Here is a 19,396-nt window from a genome sequence, read left to right as displayed (position 1 = left end):
AGACTAAAGCATCACTTTGGCTTTCACCTTTGGAAGCCATAGCGGTGAAAAAGGAAAATATGATGGAAAGATGGGCAACTTATAGAAATTTGCTAAGTGAGGAGGGTAGAGAATTTAAATTAAGTGTTTAAGGATTTATCAGGGATATTAACAATATGGTTACAATATCATTTGAAAAAGGTATTTAAAAAAGAATATGAAGCGGGGGTTTGGGGAACAACTATCACAATTAAAGAGAGACCTGTTAAACTGTAATGTTAAAGTGATGTCTAAAATGTATAAGATGTTATTGGAATGGGAGACAAAGGACAAACAAGTCAAATGAATGATACATTGGGCAATATTGGTCATAACATAGAAATGGAAGCATGGGAACGCTTATGGAATACGGATATAAAATTTACAGCATGTTATGGTTTAAGAGAAAATTATATGGAAATGGTATATATATGGTACCTAACACCTAGTAGATTGGCAAAAATGTATAAATCAAAATTGAATAAGTGTTGGAAATGTAAAGAAAGGTACCTTTTTCCACATGTGGTAGTCTTGCAATAAGGTTAAAGCTTTTGTCATCTACTGTCTCCTCAGCACCACCCCAAAAATACCCCATTTCTCTTGCAAATGAGCATAGAGCAATTTTGGGATTTCCCACTTCTAGTGTTTTGCTTGCATTTGCACAAGCCCTTGGGTTATGTGCCCCACCCCAAGCCTGCTCATAAATCTCTCTTCTGTGTGGATAGTGCCATTTCAGCGACGCTAGGGTTGACACTCAGAGAATAAGCTATTAGTACTGTATATACAAATAGGACCTGCAACAAAACGTTGTGTGGAGTGCACCTATTAAAGGTTCCAAACTTGTACTTCTCCAGAAGACTCCATTCCTCCCAGTCAGCCATCATTCTATGCCACTGAGCATGTTAAATCCTTGTTAGGGTATTTGGGAGGATTTTCTCTCTTACTTCCCCCACAAATGACAAAAAAGATTTGTTGTATTTGTGGGAAACTTAAGAGTTCTACTAAGACTGCTGATAATTTGATCTTCAGTTTGGGTTGGTGCTATTTTGTCTACATAAAGGTAAAGGGACCCCTGACCATTAGGTCCAATCGTGGCCGACTCTGGGGTTGCGGCGCTCATCTCGCTTTACTGGCCGAGGGAGCCGGCGTAGAGATTCCAGGTCATGTGGCCAGCATGACTAAGCCGCTCCTGGCGAACCAGAGCAGTGCACGGAAACGCTGTTTACCTTCCCACTGGAGGTACCTTCCCACCTATTTAACTACTTGCACTTTGACGTGCTTTCGAACTGTTAGGTTGGCAGGAATTTTGTCTACATAGGGATTCCTCATGAGGAGAATGAGTTTGCTGTTAGAAAACAGGATGATGTTCCTAAGATGATAATAAGAGCAAAATGGAGGCAGGGACTAGCTACCTTTGCTTGCAGTTTTATATCAATTGTTTGTTGCTTGCTCACCCCATCCCTAAAAGCTGAGTATAGTTGAAAGAGAGATAACTCTTTTGTGTTTGTATACACCACCGTTTAGGCTTCAAGTATTTATTAATGGAATTGGAAACTTATACCCTGCTCTTCTAATCACATATACATTATTTGGGAGCAGTTTACAACATATTTTAGAAACCTTCTGTGTGCGTTTTGTGATAGGAATTTTATGGTCTTAGATATATGGTAATGTTCATAAAGGTCCGTATAGTTAAGCCATGGTTTTCCCAGTAGTGATGTATGGAAGTGAGAGCTGGACCATAAAGAAGGCTGATCGCCGAAGAATTGATGCTTTTGAATTATGGTGCTGGAGGAGACTCTTGAGAGTCCCATGGACCGCAAGAAGAACAAACCTATCCATTCTTAAGGAAATCAGCCCTGAGTGCTCACTGGAAGGACAGATCGTGAAGCTGAGGATGCAATACTTTGGCCACTTCATGAAAAGAGAAGACTCCCTGGAAAAGACCCTGATGTTGGGAAAGATGGAGGGCACAAGGAGAAGGGGACGACAGATGACGAGATGGTTGGATAGTGCCTTTGAAGCTACCAGCATGAGTTTACCAAACTGCGGGAGGCAGTGGAAGACAGAAGTGCCTGGCGTGCTCTGGTCCATGGGGTCACGAAGAGTCAGACATGACTAAACGACTAAACAACAACAACAATGTTCATAAGTGTACTAACCAAGCACGTACATAGATCAGCACAGGAAGACCGACCTGGAACCATTTTGATTCCTAAACTGAGCAAATGATTTCTCTGCAAGGTCAAAGTGGGAAACCTCCCCATTGTCTCTTTCCTCGCAAATCCTGTCTTAAGGGCACATTTAAGATATGAATACGGTGTGAGCCTGTGACCTGGCCCAGGAACTAAGTATTTATCATTACAAAAGACTGGCCAGGTTACCCAGGCAATCCAATCAAGTAACCTGCCAGACAGCAGATAAACGACAGGAGAAAAACAACATTCAAATTTCTGTTTTAAGACCGCCTTTTCTGTGATGTAGGTATGATGTATCTGAGGGGTGGTCTTAGGTTACACTGCTTCTGTTATGTATGTATGATGTTTCTGGGGGTGGTCTTGATCTACAGCGTGGCAATTTCAAAATTCTTTATAAGGCCTTGCGCGCCATTTTTTCTGGGTTCCTTCTCTCCTGCGGGTAAGGGGAGCACCCTGTTGCAACGGATCAATAAAGATCAAGCTTACTAGCTGCTTTGCTTCTCAATATTCTCTGGTTGGCCTCTGTTATTCTCTCCTACCAATAGGGAATCTATGTAAGGACTCTATATGGGCCCTTGGATACCCCATAAGGGAAAAGGGCAATTTTTGTTTACAACACTTTCTCCCAGACATATTTCCCATGAGGGAATGTGTCCCCTACCAGGAAAAAAAAGGCTGTCCACTTCTGATTTTGAACCATATCCTATAGCCCCATGGAGTGCATATTTAATCATATGTCACTATATCTGTAAGCCGCATTGAGTCCCTGTCAGGAAAAAAGGCAGGGTAAAAATATTTATTATTCTTGTTGTTGTTGTATTCTCCTGTTTCTGTGTTTATTGAAAAATCGCTTAAAATCATAACGAGAAAAGGAGAAAAGAATAAATTTTCTGAAGAAGCATCTCAGCCGCGTTTGACAGCTTGGGGGTGACGCTGCCTAGGAGGTCACGGAGGCCAAGGCCATACTGGAACCCACGTGACATTGAGGGATCGGGGGTCATTTGGGGTCACCCGTCTTCTAACGAATCCGGGACTTTCTGTCTCAGCAGGAGGCCCCGCCCATTGCCCATGCGCTTCGTCGGGCGCGCGGCGGAAGAGCCTTTTGCTCTTGTACGTAAGCAGCGAACATGCGCAACGGCTTCTCTTCCTTCGGCACATGCGCATAACGAACTTTTGGAAGCAAGGCAGGCACAAGTCTTTGTTTCCTCTTACGCATGTGCAGTGAGCCCTAAACCATTACCGGACGCCTCCCCGCCTCCCTCGAAGGATCCGCCGGGAACCCAAGCACCCACTCTCTCTGTTTCCCGATTGACTGTGACGCGGGTGGGGGGGGAGCGCGTGAGCGCGCCGCTGGTCACTCGAGAGCACCTGTACGGCAGGCACGGAACGTGCGCGGCAGGAGGGAGCGCGCCCGGCGCATGCGCACAGCGAAACCCCGCCCTCCACCAGGGACTCATTGTGCAGCAACCGGATTGACTCCTTCTCGTCCGCGCGGGCCAGCGGGATCCGTACTTCCCTGCCCCCCCACTCAAACCTCACAAGCAAGTGCGCTCCCGATACGAAACAGAAAACTGCGGCCGGCGGAGTGGGGTTTGATACCGCTCGTGTCGGGGCCCTCAACGCCAACATCACCACTTCCCCACCCCCGGCCTCCTCCTCTCTCTCTCTCTGCGCGCGCTCACTTTTCTTCCAGGCTCCTTCCTTCCTCCCCAGCCTCGCTCTTCCCCCTCCGCCTAGGCTGGGAGATTTGCCTCGCGGCCTTTACGCTCCGAAGCGCTGCCTCTCGATTGGCTCGAGCGCTCGGGACTTTTAACTTCTTTCCTTCACCGCCTCGTCCTCCTCCTCGCCCCCCGCCCCTTCCCGTTGGATGCGCGAGACCGCGAAAGGGCTAGGCAGCCAATAAGAGCGCGCGCCTCCTGAGGGACTCGTTTCGGCCACGGCGAGGAAGGACCTCTCTCCGCCCCATTTTGTTAGCTGCGGCGCGCTCAGGGCAAGCCGGCCACACACACACACAAGGCGACGCGGAGCGCGCGCGCGGAGCGGGAGGCGGTTTTTATTCTGCCCCTCTCCCTCGCTGCCGTTTGTGTGTGTCTCTCTTTCTCCCCCCCTCCCCCTTTCCGCGACCGCAGGCCTCCCTGCCTGCCCGTTTCCCCTTCCGGGCCAGCAACAGGAGCGCGCGGCGGAGGCGGCTTAGTTCTGAGGCGGCCGTAGGCCCTTCCTCCCTCGCCTCAGCCGGTGGACCGGTTTGTGTCCCTTTTCTTCACCCGCCCCAATCTTTTCCCCCTTTCCTTTTCCCCTTTCAGGCTGCGCCAAAGAGGCGCCCTGAGAAGCGCGTGCGCGCTTGCCGTGGAGGGAGGGGGGCCTTTGACTCTCGACTTCCTCTCCGCCGCCTCCTCCTCTCTCGCCCAACGGCCTCGCGCGAGCGCGTGCTCTGACAGGGGGGTTGAGCCTGCGGCGTCCGGCCCTTTTTCGCCGCCGCCAAGCGCCACCGCCATGTTGAAGCAGCCGCTCCCGCCGCCCTCTCCTCAACCTGGCTCTCCCGCCTCGGCTCCCCCGCCGCCCACCACGCCGACGCCGCCTCCCCCGGCCACCGCGGTAGCCGCTGCAGCCGCCGCCTCGCGCAAGGCCAACCCGACCCCCGCCAGCCCCAACGGCAGCCTCAGCCCCGGGGCTACGGGAGGAGCCAGAGCAGCGACGGTGGCGCCCCCCGGTAGCGGAGGGGGAGGCCCCCCGGGAGGAAGCGGCACAAGGTACGTTGACCGAGAAACGAAAACCAACTTTACATCCGGGGAAGTGTGGGGTGGGGGGGGGAGAGACGGGGCGGAGGGGAGAGAAATAAGGAACTGCGCGCGCTCCCAGCTGCGCGCTCCCGCTCCCAAGGGCTGAAAGGAGGACTTAGCCCGGCGTGGGTAGCGTGTGTGGCTCCGATAAGCGACGCCTAAGTCCCGAGCCACCGATTCGATGTTGCATTGCCCAATATACGCCCTTTGCTAAAATGATGCGGGGGCGCATCATTCCAGTTGACCTGTGTGGTTTTAAAGAAGGGATCGTAATAGTTTCTTGGGGATGACGCTCTAGGTATTTTTCCTGGTGGGGATGGACGAGGGAAGATGAGATGTGAGGGCCTTCATACTCTTGAGTTGGAGCACGTTCGTAGGGCTTGGGAATTGATTTGGTGGGATTTAATTTATGAGTAGGTATGGGTGGGATTTGGTTGAAGCACCGCATGCAAACCATGTGCACTCTAGAGTAAAGCCCTTGATCTCAATGCAACAGGCTCCTTATTAAGTGTGCTATGGTGGTTTGCACTTACTTTGCACCCTTTTTAGTTAGGTCATTTCTTTTTTATTAGCCGTAAACCACTTCTATGGATGAGTAATGGACGTTGGCAAAAAAAATGGTTCCAGTATAGTAGAATAGTGAACTAAAAAGGCGTTGAGATAGTCATCAGGCTGGTTTTTTCCGTCTTTATGTTCAATCATGTTATTCAAGACAATGTCCATATTTGCAGTAATAACAAACAGGAGTACCTGTGGTATGAGGAAGATGAGGACTAGAAAACCACAAACCATTGGTCATAACATCATTTTTGAAAAACTGAACAAGTTATATGGATGTTTTCCTGCTTTTCATGTTTTGGTTCTTATCTCAAGAGCAGGGCATCATACAGCACAGATTCTCTTTACCATATAGTTATCACTGTTGCTATTATTTCAACTACCATGAAATATTTGGGCTAAAAAAGTTTGGATGTTTGAGGTAGATCTGCAGGGAACCCTTTCCTCACAAGGATTGTGTCAGGCTTCTTGACTATATAGGCAGGGGAAGGATTTATGGGGCAGTATATACTTCCATCCCATTGGTGTGTAATGTTTTACTTGTCAGCTGAGAGTAATATTTCTTATAATATATACACCACCGTTTTTTCTGAAGAGATTTTGTTAGCTAATGCGAAAGTCCTTATTTCCTTCTCTTTATCAAAATATTGGTTTCTTACTAGTGTATCATAAAACAATTTTATAATGATCCGATGCATCAAAGGTGGCCTGTTGATCTGAACACTGTTTATATTTGGTGGGGTTCACATCACTTTCCTGTGAGTTACCCTTGTGCCTGATTCATTTTCAGGGGCCAGAGCACAGGCAAAGGACCTCCGCAGTCTCCCGTAAGTACTAGGAGCTAAGCCTTCCAGGGCCATAAGACAATTGTTGTACTTTGGGATTCCTGATTTATGTGATTTGGGTAACTACTAGATGACATCTGAGCCCTAAGTAGCTGTGCCGTATTAGTTGTTGGGATGTCTGAATGAATGTTTCTCCAGGCCGAAATTTCTGTGACTAAAAAGGCATCCCAAAAACAAGATTTGAGAGTCTTCCTATATGGCCAAAAAAGGGGGTGGACCTCTTCCATTAGTTATAGCTTCTTCTGCATGATACCTTTTTATAGGAGTCTTAAAGTTTCACAGATAAGAACAATTTCATGTAGTGAGAACTTGAGGTCAGTTGGCATATTTCGGGCTGGGTTTCCTGTAGTATTTTAGAGCACTATTATTTTGCATCTAGGTGCAAAGGAGGCCAAATCATAACTGGTTACTAGTGGAAGATCTCTGCTGTTTTCTGAGTTTTCAAGTTCACTAGGGACACTACAGTTATGTCAGTGGGAGGCACAAAAACTGAAATGTGACACCTAATAAACTATGTGGTTTGTGTCTGGGGCCCACAGCAGTATTTGAGCACTCCCTACCTGGCAGGAAATTTCTGATACAATTGGTCTTTTCTACTTCATGCTCTCTCACCAAAGTGGATGTGGGGCACCATTATCTTACTATTCCCCTTTAGGCTTAAAGTCCTAAAACTAGCTCGAGCTTATGAAGGAAGCAGGTTATTCAATAGTTATTTAACCCTAAGGTTAGTATTGTTAAATTAACCATTTGTCATTCCTGAAGCTGCATACCTAATACTTGGAAGTGACAGAGGGCAATATAGCATTATAAACTTTCTAATAAACCTTGTCTGTCTTTCCTCTCTATCTATCACCAGGTTTTTGAGGGTGTCTATAACAATTCCCGAATGCTGCACTTCCTCACAGCAGTTGTGGTGAGTCTCCAAGAGAGAAGCTAGGAGGGTGTGGGATTTGAAGTGTCAATATGCAGGTGGATGGTTCTGCAGTAAGGGGTGATTCTTGTGGCATTTCCCCCCAGTCCCATCACTTGGTTTGGTGAGCCTTGCAGGATAAGCACCTTACTTACTGTTTGTTGCACCTTACTGTTCACATTGTGTGCTACCTATTCATTCCTTTCCCAGTGGGTTTTACTTAGGTTTGTTTCCAGGTGGTTTTGTGAATATGAGCCATGGTCACTGTAAGAACAGGACGCTAGAGAAGAGCATGAGTCTCTTAATTTCAGGGTCGTGGATTTGAGCCCCACATTGGGCAGAAGATTCCTGAATTGCAAGGGTTGGACTAGATGACCCTTGTGGGTCTCTTCCAACACTGCAATTCTATGATCTTTTACCTGAAGCCACATGCAGGTTGTGGTGATTGCTGTTAGCCCTGATATGATTGATATTGGTGATACAGTCCAAATTATTGGTTCTAGTACCATTCCCCCCTGCAAAAAAAAAAGAAAAGAAAAAGGAATGCTAATAGATATATTTTCTTCCTCTTCCTTTTGGTGGCATAGTTCTTGGGAAAAGTTGTTGATTGGATTGAGTTAGAGGGGCTTCAGTTTATAACTTGAAATGTCATTCACTCTTTCTTAGTGTTATTTCTGCCTTCTTTTTCTCTTGACAGGGGTCCACATGTGATGTGAAGGTGAAAAATGGAAACACATTTGAGGGGATTTTTAAAACGTTGAGCTCCAAGGTGAGTGCTTGGTTTGGCTTTCCTAGAGTGTTTGAAAGTAGGTTTGAGTATTAAAAGGATTTTTCTGTGCTGTCTTTGTAGGGCCTCACCACCAATGGTTTCAATGCATCTGTGGTATGCACATTTCAGCAAGTTAGCATTAAAGACGAGGTCCCTGCTTTAATTTTTCTTACGTGTAACATGGTTGTTACTTCACTAGCGATAGCATGACACTTTTTTCACTTTTGGCCACATTGTTCTGCATTTGCGATACTGTGTATCATTCTGGTTGCCTCACCTCTGAAAGGGTCTTGTAGAGTTGGGACAGGTTCAGAAGATGGTAAGGGGATGGAGCAGCTATGAGGCGGCGAGGTTACAGAGTTAGGGAGTTTAGTTTAGAGAAAAGGCGAGTAAGCAGTGATGTGAGAGAAGTTTACAAAATTATGCATGGAACAGAGAACGTGGATAGGGAAAAGTTTTTCTCCTACTCTCCTAACACAAGATCTCACGGGCACCCATCTAACTTGAGAGGCCTTAAAGCATGATTAGACAGATTCATGGAGATAAGGCTATGTACTGCCTCCATTGTCGAGGCATGTCTCTCAATACCAGTTGCTGGGAATGGCAGGTGGACTGAGTGTTGTGCTGATGTCTAGGTTGTGGCCTTCTGAGAGGCATCTGGTTGGCCACTGGATGCTCGGTTAGATGGGCAAGTGACCTAGATCCAGCAGACTTTTCTTACGTTCTTTTATTTTGGGGGGGAAAATGCAACCACTCCAAGCAAGTCAATGGATCATGAAGCTTATTTGCTTTAAGACTTTCTTTAGCAGGGTTTTGGTTTTTTTTTAAAAAAAAACCACACTAAATAAGAGCTGATCTAGAAAGAGAAGGTTTTTTTTTTCTTTTTGCTGCTACCTTTTTTGAGTGTGCCATGTGTGGACACATTGGTGCCAGATGCTAGCTGCATTAAAATCATTGGTTTTTCTGTTGATTTTTGTGGACAGCTCTTCTGTTCCTGGGGACATTTCAAAATATAAACATGGTGTGAAACGAGATGTGCCTTTTCTCTACAGTACATTTGTTTTGGCAGCAAGTGAAGGTGTATCTCTTTCATAATCTTTTAGAGTTACAATGGATGAAGTCATTTTTAAGTCTTCTATAAGAATTGGTTTTAATTGATTATATTTTGTATTTTATGTACATCACTTGTGATTGTGCTGAAAAGTAGTATAAAAATTCATCGGTAAAAGAAATGGCATTACGTATGCAGACCATGAGAAGCAGACAATGAGAAGCACGCTCTACCCATTTTCTGCTTGTGCTGTTCCTTTCTCATTTTCCAGCTACCTCATTTCTTTTTCCCATTTGGCTTCCTGAGCAGCCCTCACTGGGCTGTTTGCAGTCCCCCCCGTAGGAATTTTTCTGAAGTCTTTTAAAATTATTGAATCTTTAAGGTTCCCCTAAGTATGCGGACACCTCCCGCTTGAGTGTTACTGTTGTGGCTACATAAGTATGGACACACTCATCTAAAGATCAGAAATAGAATATAGGATAAAATCCTATGTGTGTCACCCCTCACAAAAAGGCCTAGCACCCTGCTTGTTTGAGAATGCAAGGATGGAGCCTGATATTAGATAGTTCTCAGTGGGCCACTTGATGTCATGAAATACGGATATTCTTCCAGTTTCAGCTAGCTCTTTGTGGGTAGGGATGTGTGATAATATATGTTAACAGGGATTGTGTTTGCAGTTCGAGCTTGCTGTGGATGCTGTGCACAGGATGGTACCTGACCAGGCAGTAGGGCCCAGGAGAGAGGATATTGTGGACACCATGGTTTTCAAACCTGCTGATGTCATGTTGGTTCACTTCCACAATGTTGACTTCAACTATGCCACCAAAGGTAATACAGCCTCAAGACAGCAGGGTTGAGGTCTGGTGTGTGACCTGGACTTGGCAGGGGGTGGGAGAGCTTGGATCTTTTCCATTATGACCTTTCCCTCTGCTCTGTTTGTGTCCTAGATAAGTTCACAGACTCTGCCATCGCCATGAATTCCAAGGTGAATGGGGAGCATAAAGAGAAGGTGCTACAGCGCTGGGAAGGAGGAGACAGCAACAGTGATGATTATGACTTGGATTCTGACATGGCAAGTGTTCTGATCTGGGTGAAGCAGCAAAAGACGAATGCTTGGGGCTGGTGCTGTGGGTCTGATGCCTTGCTAAGCTGTTCTTTTGACAAAGGTACCTCACTGTTTAAATTATTGCTTTGTCTTTCATTTTAGTCTAATGGCTGGGACCCAAATGAGATGTTCAAGTTCAATGAAGAAAATTATGGTATAAAAACCACCTATGATAGCAGCCTCTCCTCTTATACGTGAGTTAACACTTTTCAGTCATTTCTGTACTGAGTGGTACAGGGGAGGAAGGATTTGAAGCAATATATCATGGTTGTCAGTGTATCCTCCAGATGCTGGATTACAGCTTCCAGCATTCCTAACTATTAGTCATACTGCCTGAGGCTGATAGGAGCCAGAGTCAAGCAACATCTACAGGGTGCACAAAGGCTGCCCCTGCAGGACATGATGTAGACGGTATGGCTATTTAGGATAAATCATTCTGGAGGCCCTAAAGAGTGGAGCTCCAGTGCAGTGGGGGGTCTTGGGTTAGTCAGTTGTCTATTTAACCCCCGAGAGCGAGCAATTATTGTCAGCCCCTGCAAGTCATTGACCAACTGGTGAAAAGTAACAGGCAAAAGAGCAGTGGACTGAGTGCTGACCTTTTTGAAACCTGAAACAGTTTTGGCTACCAGACCTGTGTTTGTCTTTCTCATTCACACCCACACCCCTACACCTTACTCATCAATAGTTATTGGTGGCTTTCTAGAGATACCAAGAAACCTGAGCATCAGTCAAAAGCAATGATGGATTAATGAGGTTGGGTTTTTTGTTTTATTTTGCTAGGCAGGGTTAAACTCTCAGGAGATTATCTCAAGCTTAAATGTGGCAAATGTTGTTAACCCACCCTGGAGTGATGGAGCGGGCTGGAATTTACTGTATTTATTGCTTAGAAGCTGTAGAACGTTTGGTCTTGTGAGGGTAGAGTACCATGATGCAAATGAAGCCAGGGCTTGTATGTAAGGTTTAATTACTTTGGGATATCTGCACCTGCATTTGCACGGGCATGTAGCTTGAATACCAAGCATACCAGATGTCCAGGGTTCTCCTGCCCTAAAATCTACTGTACAGATGTACCAGGCTCTCCTAATGCTCACATCTCCCCCCCCCCCCAAAAAAAAACCCCAGTTTGTGGGTGGCTTTTATTTTTCCATCTATCCACAGTCTGCTAGTGTGTTCTAAAAATGTAATGTGTTGCTTGGAACTTTGCCACCCTGACCTCTAAAATTCTTAAATGTTCAAAGTTTGTAAAGTTAATCTTTCTTGCTTATGCTGCTACGTTTTCATTTTTAGCTCTCAATTCCTTCATAGGCCAGACAAAGGACTTGAACTGCTGGAATATACTTCTCCAAAGTGGAGCTTGGGAAAAGTGTTGGGTGGTTCTGTTCCTTTGAGGGCAACAGGCTTGTGTCTATGTGTGATTGGTAGAGCGTGTTTGTTTTGTCTCCTTGCTTATTCTTCTTCACTGTACCATCTGTGCATGGTAGTGTCCCTCTTGAAAAGGATAACTCAGAGGAATTCCGGCAGCGAGAAGCAAGGGCTGCCCAGCTGGCTCGGGAGATTGAATCGAGCCCGCAGTATCGACTGCGCATTGCTATGGAAAATGATGATGGACGCACAGAAGAGGAGAAGCACAGCTCTGTGCAAAGACAAGTGTCGGGAAGGGACAGCCCCAGTCTGGCATCCAGGTGAGAAGTGTGAGAATTATAGGCTGGATTTGACCCAGCAGTAAAATCCCTTAATTGACATAAGGCAAGTTGGGTTTCCACTGCATCTCTTGGGAGGAAAGAACAATGTTGACATCCACTTTTAAAGGTTGGTACCTGAGAACTTACTCATCTCATACACGTGGGGGCTGCCAGCCTTCTTGTCCATTTTCCCTTCTTGCTTTCACTCCAAGCAAGGTACCAGGAATTATGCTACCACAATATTTTCTTTCCTTGTAGAGAGGGCAAGTACATACCCCTTCCCCAGCGTGTCAGAGAAGGCTCAAGAGGAGGTGTACGCTGCAGCAGTTCTCGGGGTGGGAGGCCAGGTATGGGGTCTTTACCACCCCGTGGAAGTGCACACCACTCAGAAGGCAACACTGGCTCCATTCCAGAGCAGCGAGGCATCAATGGAGGTGAGGCTTACTTTCCCAAGCGTAGAATGTGGAAATTTGAATAGATTGGTGCAGTTACTTCTAGAGGATTTAAATGTCTGTTGAATTAGTTGATTAAGCTCCCACAGGTGGCTGTGGAATTTCCTCCCCTCCTATGTTGGTTTTCGGGGCGGGGGGAGGGAATTATATTCAGTGTTCTTTTAATTTTGGGGCATGACTTTCCCTTTGAGACACCCATGATGGTGTTAGGTTGCGATAAATGCTGGAATTTCTCCCACTTTCCAGCAGTAGAAAACTGAAGATAGCAAAGGACCACTTGGTGTGTCTGCGTGGCCTCTTCATCTGCTTCTGTGGTTCCCTTCTTCTAGGTCCATCCAGAATGTCTCCAAAGTCTCAGCGACCCATCCGAGGAGCTAAGAGCATGTCTTCCCCTTCCAGTCGACCCATGGAAGTCTCACCTGCAACTTCTTCAGGTAGAGCGGGCAGTGGAATTAAAGTGGAATTTCCCCATGACCCTCAGTAAACACCTGTGCTGGGTGTGATGTTGCTTGCATCTAATAACTTTGCTTTTCTTACACAGTGGGTCGCCTCTATGCTCCACGTTCTCCTAAGTCTGCCTCAACTGTGCCAGTCTCTTCCCAGGATCCCCCAGTGGGATCAACAGTTCCTGCTGCTCCTGCATCGCCCTCTGAATTGAGGCCTACTTTGGAGTCTAGTGCTTCCCCAACCCCGCCTTCACCCAAGGTTCCAGTATCTGCCCCTGTAGCTGCTGTTGAGGGTAAGGAATCACACTGGAGGTGAAGCTAGTCTGGTCCATTCCTAGCACAGAATGGACCTAGACATCTTTTCTCCTAATGAATTAGATAGTTTATCAAATCTCTCGAGAATTTGATCAACTGAAAGAGCTTAAGACAAAAGATGAAGCCAGGCTCCTCATCTTAAGAATATGAGCAGGAGTAGATGCTGAAGATTCTTACGTAGAAGACACTTCTCACTTTAAGGCTCACTTCTGGATTCTCTGTTCCATTCCTAGTTAAAGAGGTGCCTAACTCTGCCACCAAAGAACCCAGCAGGACCTTGGAGGTTATGGGCCCCTCAGACCTGGTCAAACAGGCAAGCAAAGGTTTGTGTCTTCTGAACTTTTTGCTTTTTGAGTTCTCTGCTCACTTCTCTTTTGAAACATTGGGTTCTGTTGAGTGGATTCTGCAGGTGATTTATATTTTCTACAAATATTAGTAAGAAAATATCTGGCATTCATGCAACAGTTCCTGAACAGTGGCTAATTCCACAAATACTTTTCAAGGTTTTGGGATTGGAGTTCTAAATCCTTTGTTACGTAATTGCTTTGACACTTAGGTCTCCAAAATGAGCAGAAGAGAAATCAGCTAGAGGAGCTACGGAAATTTGGGGCCCAGTTTAAGGTGAGAATGTTCTCCTTTTCTCCCATCAAATGTACTTTGTGGGACAGAGCATTCATGTGTTTCTGGCACCGTTGCTTACTCCATGTCTACTTTCTCCAAGCTGCAGCCCAGCCCCTCCCCAGAGGCCACACTGGATTTCCGGACCAAGGAGCCTCTTGAAGGAAAGGTGAAGGACAAGCCCCCGGAGGCCTTGGTTGGAGCAGGGGGCACATGTGAGGTACCTGATGAATCCCCCAAGCCCAACTTAGAGCTGTCTGAAAGCAGCAACAAGGAGGAAAAAGGGCCCTGTGAAGGCATGGAACGCCAGACCCAGACTGCTAGTCCTCTAGGCAAAGGTGACGCAGATGACAAGGAGGATGGTCCTGTCTCAGAGTGAGTTAGTGCTGGTAACCACAGCAAATGCGTTTTTGCTCTACATTTCTTGTGGACTTCTTTGTAATTTCTGTTGTACTTTTCTCCAGGCAGGTGAAGAAGTCTACCCTGAACCCAAATGCAAAGGAGTTCAATCCTTCAAAGACTCTCCTGTCTGTGGTGTGTAATCTGGGGAACTAGCTCTGTGGTTAGTGTGCTTGCATGGGAGGGGGGAAGGTGTGTATCTGTGTGCTGCAGTAGAAATGGTCATACTGTGTCAGCTTAGGTCAATATCCTATAGGCTCCAGCAGCTACCAGGAGATGATTGTCAGTAGATGGGTAAGGCTTTTTTACTCCCAGTTGTTTAATAATAGCAGCAGCAGCAAAATAGTCCCTCCATTATAGCTCTGAAATGAAAGACAACTTAGAGCTCCATTGACTTCTGGACCACAAAACCAATTTCCAAGTTCAGAATTCCAAGTGTATGGCTTCCGCACTAGGCTCTAGTTAGAGGATATTAGATGAGTTCTTTACCCTCTCAAAAGTGACTTGTTTCTGAAGTCTTCACACCCTTGCTCTACATTCTGTTAGTTTCTCTGTGTTCATAGGTGCTTATTTAATCTCTGATTACTTCCTCCTATCTGTACAGAACAAGTCAACGAGCACACCCACATCGCCAGGACCACGCACCCACTCTACACCCTCCATCCCAGTGATTACAGGGCAAAGTGGCATGTACAGCCCACAATACATCTCTTACATCCCACAGATCCATATGGGCCCAGCTGTGCAGGTGAGAAGGGGGTGGAATGATGTGTGGATGGTCCTGCCTTTGGATAGAAGGGTGAGCTGCATAATCATTGGTTCCTTTTGAAATTATTGTGGAGGCTAGTGTTAGAATTAATTGGCATGTCCCGTGTCTTTTGCAGGCACCCCAGATGTACCCTTACCCTGTTTCTAACTCTGTGCCTGGACAGCAGAGCAAATATAGAGGAGCTAAAGGTAAGAGGGTTAAAGATTAAGGAGCCATGGTGAATGTTGGCTGGAATGTATACCTGCTGTGCAGCTTTGGTGGGGTGTGCAGATTTGAACTGGCTTCCCTACATGAATTTTCTTTCTGCACAGGCTCTCTGCCCCCGCAGCGTTCAGACCAGCATCAGCCCACCTCAGCCCCTCCCATTATGCAGGCAGCGGCAGCCGCAGGGCCCCCTCTGATGGCTGCCACTCCGTATTCCTCATATATCTCCTACAACCCCCAGCAGTTCACAGGACAGCCAACTATGATGCAGCCCATGGCACACTACCCCTCGCAGGTGGGTATAATGTGTACTTCAGTAGAGAAGCTAACTGTGCTGACCTTTGTGCCCCACACTATCTAATTCATGTTCTTCTCTCCAGCCTGTATTTGCCCCCATGCTGCAGAGCAACCCACGTATGATGACTTCTGGCAACCATCCCCAGGCCATTGTTTCATCGTCTACTCCCCAGTATCCCCAGGCAGAGCAACCTACGCCCCAGGCTCTTTATGGTGAGTTTGTACAGAGCCTGAAGACATGTCTGTTCTGAGCTTCTCTTCCTCCCTCCCCCCTTGCATTGTTGACCACTGCTTGCTGCTTCTCTCCCCAGCCACAGTGCATCAGTCGTATCCCCACCATGCCACACAGCTGCATCCGCATCAGCCTCAACCAGCTACCACACCCACGGGCAACCAACAGCAAGCGCAACATGCCGCCCCCAGCCCTGTGCAGGTACTAGTGTGGGAGGCACTTGGTGCTTGTTTGCTCTTGCGACTTGCACAGTTTGATTTTGTGTTAGAGATTAGTGCTGGGGTGACCCTTCAAGTTCCAGTCTGGAAATTCTAGGCTAGCTCAGAAAGGGGTAGTCCTACATTAGGAGTGACGCTGTCACCATTTCTTGTCTCAGCTGAAGTCTTAGAGCTGCTGTGTGTGTGGAGTCCCAGGAATAGACTATCGCATCTTTACTTGCTAATTTATACCTTTGAGGGGCCTAAGTCTTCTAGCACAGTGTGGTTTCTGTAAAAGCACCCGCATGTTTTAGGGACAGTATTCAGCAGCTTGAGGATGAACAGCTACTAACAGATAAACAGCATGGCGGGGACCCATAACTGTCTTGAGACTTTGCCAAACAGCCTTGTCTATCTTTCTTTCTAACACCCCTCCATTTAATCAGAATTAGTAAGCTTTAGGGGAGGGGGAATTAATAAAATTGATTTTTACCAGAGAGTCTGCTTTTAGTGTTTGGAATATTGACTTATCTGGTCTTGCCTTAAGCGGCGAATCAGTTAAGAAAAGAATTAGCAAATGTAGAATCTTTCATTACATGCTCAAGGTTTTATTGTGGGAAGAGAAAATAGAATAGCAAGGGCAAATATGCTTCAGGAAAGCAGAAAGCAACCCAGCACCCACTGTTCCACACATATTCTTAGGCACTCCCTTAGGCACTCCCTATCTCCATAGAATGCATAACATGGCAGTAGCAAAGAGGGGAGAAGAAAATATCTTGAAGGTAGGTGTGATGCATTACCCCTGGTACTTGAACTGTGGCTTTTGTATTCTTTTGCCATAGCACCAGGCTGGACAGCCACCTCATTTGGCCAGTGCCCAGCAGCAGCAGAACCTGTACCACACAGCCACACTGACAGCTACGCCACCCTCTATAACGCCAGGGCCCAGTGCTCAGTCTCCACAGAGCAGTTTCCCCCAGCAAGCGGTCTACGCCATCCATGCCCACCAGCAGCTGCAGCACAGCTACGCCAACATGGCCCACGTCACCCAGGTGAGTGTGCTTGCCCCGGGAAAGGTGAGTCAGGAACTCCCAAACTTCCATCAGCCTGAGGCTAGACCACTCCAAGAAATAAGCTTGCTCTCTGAACACCACTGTGCAACTTACACAAGGGACATAAAAGCGCCACCTTATCTTTGAAACCTACTAACCACTACACATCTCTACATGCTTCTAGCTTCCATCCAGAATGCAGCACACGATCTAGTGTGGCTATGTCATATGAAACTACCACACTTGTTCTTACTCATCTGATGCAGAATCACAACTTAAGGATTTATATCAGACATAAAACGGCCACCTGTGCCTCTATTTTAGAAAAAGCGCTGATGAACACTCTATAATACCTAAGAGTGCATGGAGTGTTAGTGGTGCCTCTGGTGGGGAGCATGTTGCGCACCTTCTGGAGTAGTTTGTCCAACTTTGGTCGCCATCCTCCACTCAGTTCCCACCTGTGGCTCCTAGAAGCTGTCAGCATGCAACAGTGGCTATATTGTGGGAACGGCTTCTTTTGTTGAGGGTAGCCGACGAGCCTCAAACTCTTGCTGAGTTAGGGCTTCCCCTTCATGAAAAGACAGGCTCTGGCATATTTAGTGGATGAGACCAATAGTGGGTCCGATGGTCAAGAAGGAAGTTTCTGCATGTGCTGTAAAGAGGAGTGAGGCACAGATATTGCCCACCAACCTGGGAAGGTAGCCACCTAGGAGAAGGAAAATTCTGGTCCTAAAGCACTGCTGCCTTGTGGGATATTATTGTAAGAAGAAAAGCCTCAGGAGTAAACTCTAGGCCTACACAAATCTGCAGTGGAGTCCCAAAGACAGTTGGATGGCTCCCAGAAACACACTCCATTGTCTCTTGAGACAGGGATGCCAATAGTACTTCAGCTATATCAGTTAAAATGAGTTGCCAAATAGATATGATCTTGCACTTTACGGATTTGGGCTTCTCTGCTAATTTTGTTGGTAAAGTGTGAAGTTATCCACTGCTTATTAAGGTACTGGGGTGTGGATTGAAATCACTTCTGCTTTCTCCACAGGCTCATGTCCAGACTGGAATTGCAGCTGCCCCACCACCTCATCCTGGAGCTCCACAGGTCATGCTGCTGCACCCCTCGCAGACCCACGGTGGGCCTCCACAGGGAGGTGTGCCCCAGAGTGGTGTGCCCACCCTCTCAGCCTCCACACCCTCCCACTACACTTATATAGGGCACCACCAAGGTAAGTCAAACTAGGAAGCTGAGGAAAGGAGGGAGGGAACTGAATGGAACAGGCTGTCATCTATACTGACTTCCTGGGTATGAAAGAGCTTAGGGACATATGATTTCTAGGGTTTTATAGGTTGTGTCATTTGCGATAGGGGTGGGGTTGAGGGTTGGTAGTTCTGGACTTTGTATCTTTGTGATCCTCACTACCTCTTTCTTTTCTTTCCAGTTCAATCTCATCCCTCCCAGCAGCTTCCATTCCACCCCCCTGGGAACTGATGTCCACGCTTCTCCCTGTGACCTGAGACCCTAGCCAGCCTTGGCTCTGTTGCCGGCCCCAAGCCTGGGCCAGCCCTCATGCCCATGGCAGAGGCCCCTGGAGGGGCGCAGTCTGGCCCGGTCCAGCCCCCCCTCGCCAAGCACCTTCCTTTCCGTTGGTTTAGTGAAGCCCACATGGGGCGCTGTCAGCCAGCGGGACGGAGAACGGCCCCTTCCCCTTGCCTGGAGAAGGGCAGGGTTTCTTTTCTGTTATTTATGACTCCATTCGGGCTCTTAGAGCAAATGCCACTTTCCCACATTAACTTGACAAGGACATGACCAGATGGACAAACCTTGACTTTTTATTAAGTAAAAATATTTAAAAAGTAAAAAAAAACCAATAAAATTTTAAACTAACTAATGTTGGGCTTTGGGGTTGACTGTGTGGGGAGGGCCAATTTCTAACAAGTAACCCTTGTTCACGGTTCTACAGAATTGGGGTGGTTGCAGCGGCTTTGATCTCCCCAGAGTTTTAGCTTCTCTAGCAAGGAGGAGCGATTGAGACTCCTTCATCCAGTTCAGAGGCTCCAGTGCTCTGCTCATTCGCTGCTGCTGCTGCTGCTGCTGCTGCTGCTGCTGCTGCTGCTGAAATGACTAATCAGCAGTGACAAGTAATTGGGGTGGCAGTGTAATGCAGAGCCTAAAGCAGTGGTTCTTAGTGGAAGGACCACTAATGTAAAAAACTATACATCATGGTCTAGCAGTGTTTTTTATCTGAATAATAAAATTTTAATTACTGCTTTTATTGAAATTAGCACATCAAGTCTGAAAGAATGGGAGGCTGGACAGTAGTGTTGTGGGCCCTTAGCAGAAAATGTTATACGAGATTGGGTTGCTACTCCCTCCCCCCCCCAGGCTTGGTGGGTGACATTTTTTGAGAAGAGTTGCAGAAATGAAGTATGTGTGGCTATTTTTTAAACAAGCTACGGAGACCATAAACAGCTAAATGCCAGGCTTTATACTTCAGCCATTCA

At 46.9% G+C, this 19,396-nt stretch overlaps 1 protein-coding gene across 4 annotated transcripts; it reads left to right on the top strand.

Moving 5' to 3' along the window:
• Positions 1 to 3,144: 3,144 nt before the first annotated feature.
• Positions 3,145 to 18,783, top strand: ATXN2L (ataxin 2 like). Of its 4 annotated transcripts, none has more exons than XM_083708031.1 (23): positions 3,145 to 4,966; positions 6,345 to 6,381; positions 7,256 to 7,312; positions 8,007 to 8,078; positions 9,807 to 9,957; positions 10,077 to 10,201; positions 10,337 to 10,428; positions 11,716 to 11,916; positions 12,175 to 12,350; positions 12,698 to 12,802; positions 12,910 to 13,107; positions 13,363 to 13,452; positions 13,686 to 13,750; positions 13,851 to 14,122; positions 14,212 to 14,281; positions 14,751 to 14,894; positions 15,031 to 15,103; positions 15,227 to 15,414; positions 15,500 to 15,629; positions 15,728 to 15,849; positions 16,688 to 16,897; positions 17,940 to 18,120; positions 18,334 to 18,783. In XM_083708031.1, exons 1-23 carry the CDS (start codon positions 4,710 to 4,712, stop codon positions 18,381 to 18,383), a joined length of 3,066 nt encoding a protein of 1,021 aa, XP_083564157.1. In that variant the 5' UTR covers positions 3,145 to 4,709; the 3' UTR covers positions 18,384 to 18,783. The 4 variants fall into 4 exon arrangements, with proteins under 4 accessions (XP_083564157.1, XP_083564158.1, XP_083564156.1 ...); XM_083708032.1 differs by having other exon boundaries at positions 3,436 to 4,966; positions 13,857 to 14,122; XM_083708030.1 differs by having other exon boundaries at positions 3,654 to 4,966; positions 13,857 to 14,122; positions 14,751 to 14,945.
• The last annotated feature ends 613 nt before the right edge of the window (positions 18,784 to 19,396 follow it).

The sequence above is a fragment of the Podarcis gaigeae genome (genome assembly GCF_964106915.1).
Source record: "Podarcis gaigeae genome assembly, chromosome: 13".
Taxonomy (NCBI): domain Eukaryota; kingdom Metazoa; phylum Chordata; class Lepidosauria; order Squamata; family Lacertidae; genus Podarcis; species Podarcis gaigeae.
Note: the sequence above shows the minus strand (reverse complement) of the source record. Positions and strands in the feature narration are given on the sequence as shown.